At 52.6% G+C, this 7740-nt stretch overlaps 1 protein-coding gene across 1 annotated transcript; it reads right to left on the bottom strand.

Moving 5' to 3' along the window:
• Positions 1 to 254: 254 nt before the first annotated feature.
• LOC120745979 (piggyBac transposable element-derived protein 4-like) lies at positions 255 to 2778 on the bottom strand. The gene is made up of 3 exons (XM_040051213.1): positions 2669 to 2778; positions 2337 to 2623; positions 255 to 1405 (listed from the first exon to the last, which is right to left on the bottom strand). Exons 1-3 carry the CDS (start codon positions 2776 to 2778, stop codon positions 255 to 257), a joined length of 1548 nt encoding a protein of 515 aa, XP_039907147.1.
• Positions 2779 to 7740: the final 4962 nt, after the last annotated feature.

Here is a 7740-nt window from a genome sequence, read left to right as displayed (position 1 = left end):
TGTGTTTTATGGTGATTAGGGTGGGGGTCGCTAGGACCCCACCCTCGGGCATATGTGATGATGATGATGATGATGATGATGATGATAGGGTGGGGGTCGCTAGGACCCCCCTCGGGGCATATGTGTGTTATGGTGATTAGGGTGGGGGTCGCTAGGACCCCCCGGGGCATATATGTATTATGATGATGATGATGATGATGATGATGACGATAGGGTGGGGGTCGCTAGGACCACACCGCGGGGCGCTTGTGTTATCACGGCGTCGGTGGCGTCTGGGGAGCGGCGGCGCGGGAAGAAGCGGCGCAGTTGGGACAGTACGTGACGGCGCAGTTTGTACACACGTGCACTCGGCACTCGCGGCACAGGATCTTGGTCTTGACGTCTTTGCTCCTGGGACACACGCGGCACCTTCGCCTCTTGACCGGAGAGGAGTCGCGTGGCGTAGCGTTGTTAGAGGCTGCCTCGGCGGTAGCGCCTCGGGCCGCGACTCTGCCTCCTCCTCCTGCTCCTCCCGGTCCTCCTCGCGCTAAAGCCGCCCTGGCTTCGAGCATGGGGCGCGCGAGCGCTTTGCCCAGTCGCTCGAGGAAGAGCCGTCGTCTGTTGAGCTTGCCCGGCATCCAGTCGGGGTGAATTTCCCTCCACAGCACGAACGCGTTGTAGGCCGCGACGTCGACCATGTTGTGGAAAAGGGCCACGGGCCACCTGCGGGTCTTTCTCCTGCAGCTGTACGTGCTCACGACCTTGTCCAGGTTGTCGACGCCTCCCTTGGTGCGGTTGTAATGCAGCACCAAGGGCGGTTTTGAGCCGCTTCTGTCGCTGCTTCTGTTGCCGCCGCCGCTTCTGTTGCCGCTGCTGCTGCTGCTGCTGCTGATGCTGTTGCTGTCGCCGATGCGGCGGCTAGGCCGGGGCTCGGGGCCGGAGCGATGGTGGTAGCGAGGAGCTGTGGTGAGGAGCAGCACGTTCTTGTTCTTCTTGGCCACGTAGGAGAGGATGATCGTGTCTGGCCCTCGTCCTCCTCCTCGTCCCGCGGAGCCGCCGAGTACTACGGATTCGACGGAGCCCACGGCCCTGCCCTTGACGCAGCGCAGCTCTCTGGGGATCTCGGGTCTGTTCGATCGCAGAGTGCCCAGCACGGTGTGGCCTCTCTCGCAATAGAGCCTGTCGGCGAGCTCGCGCGAGGTGAAAAAGTTGTCACACGTGACGTTGCGTCCCGGCGTCAGTCCCTCGGTGAGGTCCACGACCACTCGAGTGGCCAGGTGCTTTTCGGGAGGGCCGCGCTTGTCGGGCTTGCCGGTGTAGACTTGCATCTTCCACGCGTAGCTGGAACGCGCGTCGCACGCCACCCATATCTTGATCCCGTACCTGGCCGGTTTGCTGGGCATGTACTGTCTGAACGGACACCGTCCTGATGGAGAGAGAGATGGAGAGAGAGATGGAAAGAGAGATGGAGAGAGAGATGGGGAGAGAGAGAGAGAGGAAGAGAGAGGACAGGGAGAGAGAGGAGAGGAGAGGAAGAGAGAGGAGAGAGAGCTGACAGGGAAGAGAGAAGGGAGAAGAGAAGAGAGAGAGAGATGTGGAAATGGGGAGCGCATCGATGGAGACGAGCGCTGGAGTACGCGAGAGAGAGACAAGAGAGGGGGGGCCGTGGATGGAAATGGGCGAGAGACGAGTGGGCAATTGGATGGGAGGAGAGCGAGATGTAACTGAAGAGATAGCGATGGAGAGAGCGAGAGGAGGAGAGGATAGGGAGGAGATGAGAGAGGAACATGGGGGGGGGGACAAAAGGGGATGGAATCTGTCCATGGGGATGAGCTAGATGGAAATGAGGGCGGAGAGAAGCGAGATGAAATGCGTAAGATGAGAGAGATGGATGAACCCCGAGGAGAGAGAGATCGGAGAGAGCATGAGAGATTGAGAGAGAGAGGTAGATTGCCTGCATTGAGAGGAGCTAGAGCACGAGGAGAGGGAGAGAGAGAGATCGAGAGAGAGAGGGAGAGCAGAGAGATGGGGGCAGAGATGAGCAGAGAGAGATGAAGAGCGAGAGTAGAGAGTGCGAGAGAGCGAGAGGAGAGAGAGTGTGTAGCACAGTGGTGGGGGAGATTGGGGCAGAAACACAAGGAGAAGAGACGTGAGTTTGACAGAGAAAGCGTGGAAGACATAAAGAGTCATGCGAAAGCACACACGCGGAACCCAACACGAGTATACAACAAAGCGAGCTAACGTGTTTTCGCCGTTCCCGCTCCTATTCCTCCTCTCTTACCCCAGTCACACACACACACACACACACACACACATATATATATATATACACACGCACGCACACACCACGTACGTACCTCTGAACGGCACCAGTCTCTCGTCGACGGTGACCTCCGGTCCCGGGCGGTACATGGCGGGCAACCTCGCGCACCACTCGTCCCACACGGCTCTGATGGGGGCCAGTTTGTCGTAGCTATCGCCCTCGCCGCCTTCGCCCTCGCCTCGCCCGGCCCTTCTGGTCTCCCTGTCGTCGAAGCGCAGCGCGCTCGAGTAGGCTCGAAAGGTCTTGAGCGGCATCGTGGCTCTGAACACGGACCTGCCGCTCTCAGCGTGCCACTGGCTCTCGCAGGCCTCTCCCCGGGACCTGTACACGCCGGCGAGCACGAGCAGCCCCACGTAGGCTCAGAACTCGACGCGGCCCATGGGCTTCCATCCGTCGATGGCGGGCCTGCGCCTGCCCGCTTCCAGGTTGGTCATGGCGATCACCGAGTCCTCTATCTCCAGCGGGAAGTAGGCCATGAACGCGGAGGCCTCGTCTCGCGCCGCCGCCACGGCCTCTTCGGTAGGGCCTCGTCCTGGCGGGTCGAGGTCGTCGTTGTCGTCTTCTTCTTCTTCTTCTTCTTCTAATTCTAATTCTTCTTCTTCTAATTCTTCTTCTTCTTCATAGTCTTTGTCTTCTTCTTCATCGTCATCGTTATAATCATCAGCGAGGACGTCTTCTTCTTCTTCTTCATCATCATCATCATCGGCGAGGACGTCTTCTTCTTCTTCTTCTTCATAGTCTTTGTCTTCTTCTTCATCGTCATCGTTATAATCATCAGCGAGGACGTCTTCTTCTTCTTCTTCATCATCATCATCATCGGCGAGGACGTCTTCTTCTTCTTCTTCTTCATAGTCTTTGTCTTCTTCTTCATCGTCATCGTTATAATCATCGGCGAGGACGTCTTCTTCTTTTTCTTCTTCTTCTTCTTCATCATCATCATCATCATCATCGGCGAGGACGTCTTCTTCTTCTTCTTCTTCTTCTTCATAGTCTTTGTCTTCTTCGTCATCGTCGTAGTCGTAATCGTCGGCTACATCCGCGTCGCGAGTTTCACCGACAGCGCCGCGGCCGCGATCGCACCCAGGATCATGAACGCCACCTGCAGCGCGGCCGGCGTCGTCCTCTTGCCAAATCTCCCGAGTCCGCCGCCCCGGGTCGGCGCCTGCTTCTTCTTCCTCTCCCTCTCGGCGGTTCGACTCGCCTTGCGAGCCGCCGTCCTGGCAGAGTTGCGACGCCATTTCGTAACCGCGATCCTCTTCCCCGAAATACCTATCCACCCCATCGTTTTCGTCCTCCTGATCCTCCGAGTGGCGCTCCTCCTCCTCGTCTGCGAGCGTTCGGGCCGTCGGGTCGTCGTGGTCGTCCCCCTCGGCCTCTTGCTTCTCTTCCTCCTCACTCTCGTCCTCCTCCAAGTTCTCCTGTATCTGCTGCTGCTGCTGCTGCTGCTGCTGCTGCTGCTGCTGCCGCTGCCGCCGCCGCTGCTCTTGGTCTTCCTTGACCCCTTGCCCTCGATAGCGAAACGTGGCCGGTCGCAACAACGGAGCGACCGGAGCCGACCACACAGCGTACGCCAAACGTGATGGTGATTGCGACGGCGACGGTGAGCGGGAGGAGGAGGACGACGATGACACCGCCGGCGATTGCGATCCGCCTGTACCGACCTTAGTGCTCTTTGGCTCCCACGGTCTAGTGCGTGACATTGTCTTCTTCGTCGTCTTCTTTCTCGTTGGCACCTTGTTGCCGTTGTTGTTGTTGTTGTTGTTGTTGTACAGCACGCGCCCGGACACCGCCTCTGTAACCTGTAACCCCGACACGCTTAGTACCTGCCATCCACGCTCTTATCATCTCGCCGCGCGACGCGCTGTGCTTTCGCCGGGGTGTTTCTCGACCACCTTTTACACAACTTTATCGTCCGCGCTTGCACGTGTGCTCTCTGTCAAACTCACGTCTCTCTCTCTCTCTCTCTCTCTCTCTCTCTCTCTCACATCCCATCCCCCTCGGGGGATCTCGCGACCCCAAACCTCCTCCCTCCCTCCCAGGGGGACCCGCATCCCCCGACCCCGCCCTCCCTTCCCATCCCGTCCCATCCCCTCGGGGGGGGGGGGGGGATCTCGCGACCCCGACCTCCTCCCTCCCTCCCTCCCTCCCTCCGAGGGGGACCCGCATCCCCCGACCCCGCCGCTCTCCCCCTGGCGGGTGCATCAGGGTTAAGAAACACAGAGACATAAACCATAAGGCAGAGGACTTACACAGAACAGAGGGGACACAGAGGAAAATGAAGGGCAAGGGATCGAAACTAGAAACCATAGAATAACTCACACAAGTACAATAATTCAAAAATCACAAAGAACTAAACATGCTGGGTCAGGAGACCCAGGACCCTGACAGTCAGGGTGTTTGCGCGCCTCAGTGAACCTAAGAGCTAGAGCAGCAGAAGCTACAGGTGGGAGTTGGTCAGGTGTTAGGGTAGAGGCCTGACAAAGTGCAATCCAATTACATGACAAAAACAGTTTTCCACAGCGCCACACTCAACCCCCACCCCTTTTCCACCATGCCCCCTTTACATTTCTGTCTGTCCCCTCATATATGCCTGTCTAGAACTGGCCCAGCCACCGATTGTCTTCACTGTGAGAGCTGTTTAGCTGCAACTGCTAACTGCTCTGACTTTCTGACTACCCCTCACTTACAAACTCATTGGACTTGTGAGTACTAACTGGAACTAACGTGCACGTGTTTTTGTTTAATGCTCAGTTTGAGTGAAGTTGCCATAACTTTGAGGCCTCACCACACCCAAACTTTGAAACAGGCCTGCAACGAATACTATGCTTCAGGTGTAATATGGACAAGTTAGTGTGTGTGCGCGGGCCCACTGGAACAAATTTGGTTTAAGTTGATGAAAGCTGTTTTAGTTGTAACCAGAGATATTTAAAAGGTCAAAAACATCCCCTTTAAAGGTGTAAGCTTTTATGACTGAAATAACAGTTGGCACTTAGGAGACTTGTTATTTTATTTTGAAAATCTTTATTTATAACCCCTGTAGTCCTTTTTTTTTTTTTTTTTACAATGGTTACATAGGGAAGTCAGACCAAAGTTTAAGCCCAATAAATTATGAATGCTTTTCAGCGTTTGCTTATGGAGTTCCCTTCACTGACTGTTCCTAATTTCTCGAACACTGCAACGAAGCATGGGGTTGAACATTATATCCTGACGGTCTGTCCCCCGGTGTTCGCACACGCGCCGCCTCAAGCCCACGAAACTCTCCGTCGCTCGGGAAGAGTTTGCTGCAATGGAGCGCGTCGGTATTGTACAGCGCTCAAATAGAGCCTGGGCCTCTCCACTACACATGGTGCCCAAATCAGATGGTCAGTGGCAGCCGTTTGAATAATGTCACGGAGAACGACTGTTACCACATTCCCCACATCCATGATTTTTTCCACCCACCTGGCTGGCACCTCAATTCCAAAATTGACTTGGTGCGGGGGTATCACCAGGCATCCAACGTGGCGGTGGGCCTGGTGTTAGAACAGCGGGTCTCCGGTGTCTGGCAACCGCTCACCTTTTTCAGTCAAACGCCCAGGGACAGTCAGCCAAATATAGTGTTTTTGACAGGGACTTGATGTCCTTGCACCTAGCGACGTGGCATTTTAGTTTTCTTTCTCGTGTTGTCTGTGTTTGCCTCCACAATATAGTTTTATTTATACTTACAGAGAAATGAAGAATAATAAAACAATCATGGAACCAGGACTTACCAGCAGCCGTGGACCCAAAAGAAAATCACACGGAATAAAATCACTACAGCCGGCGCCCAGTGCTGTACAAAAAAAGAAAGTGGAAAACGACCCACCACCTGAGATCTCAGGGCCACTGGCAGGTCCTCGGTTCACTGAAAATAAAAGCACAAGACACGACACGTTAAAAGAATTAAAAGGACACTGAGCCTTAGGCTCATTACATATCATAAAAAATAAAACTTCAATCTTTAACAGCTTTTAGAAAATGGATTACACACACAGCAAACTGGAAGGCTTGCACCCCGCAAGCATCAAACCACAGCTTGTGCTGGTTGTAATTGTCCAAGCCTTGATCACCGGGCGGTATAGCTCCCCACCAACTGGAACCGGCAACCGAAGCGGTTGAAAGATCCCAGCACGAAATTCGGGCAGAGAATTGCTCTAGCCCAACCACAGAGACGTGAGTGCAAGCAACAGTCCAGAATAAAACCGAGTAAAACCAGGCAAACCAAGAAAGGGTAAGCCCAATTAATAAAAACAGTCCCATGTTAATAAAAATGACACAGCGGGATAAAATAGAACCAAACAAGACGAGACAAGACAAAAGAGCAGCTCCACTGAGGAGGAGCCCTCAAAGCAGTGGCTGGGCAGGCGTTTCACTTCCAATCAAGATCAGACAGATTGCCAGGGAGAGGTTACGACAGCAATCCAATCCTAAGAAAATAAAATATAAATGTAACCTTAGCCTTGTTTAATTGAGCATATTAGTGAATATAATTTAGCGCGACTTACTGCTGCAAAATATTACTATTAGCTCAAATGCCGCAAGGAAATTGAAGGACAAGCGAGAGCCTTCTTGTAGCGTTCATGCAACTAGATCAACCTGCTGGATTAAACCTTAACAGTGTGCCAGCATTTAATGCTGCGGTTTACCAGAGGCACGGAAGGAATAACCCGGAAGGAGTTATTCCTTATACTGACCGGCGCCACTTTACAATCACGTACAGGTGGGTTCCCAATTAACCCAGGCACGAAACAACAAAGAGGGAGCGCGAGTAGTAGAGCAAGCGAGAGAGAGAGAGGAAGGAAAAAGAGAGGCAAGTAGCCCATCCGGCTACACAAACAAGAGCGGAACTTAAAGTAAAGAATCGATCTCACCGGGCTAGTATCGATCCGATACCGATGCCGACTTGGTATCAATACAATAGATATTTGGATCGATCCGCCCACCACTAATCGTCACTGATTTGTATAAGTGATTCAATTCAATTTTGACTCAGACAGTCAGAAATAAAATAAAATAAAAATTTAGTACATAGTACATATCCGTATCTATATTTAAAAACAAAGCTGACACTTGTGAGACTTCATCAGAGGTGTAAGCATCGCAGCAGATACCGTTGTCTCAAAGTAACTGAAGATAAAACAGAAAAACATGAAGGAGATTTTCCTGGCCTGGCTTTTTATAGCAGATAATCCCCCTTAAAAATATTCTGCAGTATAACAAAAACACAAGAAAATTATGAATTATCACAAGAACATTACCTGATGCTGCTGAACTGAAGCAGAGCAAAGCTACAGGTTTTATTACAGACACAGCTAAGTGTTTTGCAATATAGCATCATTTGTAAAAGTTTTAATTTCTTTGGTATTAAACAGCAGACATGAGGCTTTTTGTCAAGAGGTCATATTTGAAAAAAAAAAACC

Source organism: Simochromis diagramma, unplaced genomic scaffold (assembly GCF_900408965.1).
Source record: "Simochromis diagramma unplaced genomic scaffold, fSimDia1.1 OVJJ01000644.1, whole genome shotgun sequence".
In the NCBI taxonomy this organism is placed as follows: Eukaryota; Metazoa; Chordata; class Actinopteri; order Cichliformes; family Cichlidae; genus Simochromis; species Simochromis diagramma.
The sequence above is the reverse complement of the archived record's forward strand: the minus strand, read 5'-3'. Positions and strand labels throughout refer to the sequence as shown.

Bases quoted from the DNA above. Each gene is read 5' to 3' on its own strand.
- LOC120745979 (XM_040051213.1), bottom strand. From the start codon at position 2,778: ATGGCCTACTTCCCGCTGGAGATAGAGGACTCGGTGATCGCCATGACC. The intron at 2,624-2,668 runs GTTCTGAGCCTA...CGGCGTGTACAG, and splicing joins AAGCCCATGGGCCGCGTCGA to GTCCCGGGGAGAGGCCTGCG. The intron at 1,406-2,336 runs GTACGTACGTGG...TCTCTCCATCAG, and splicing joins GAGACTGGTGCCGTTCAGAG to GACGGTGTCCGTTCAGACAG.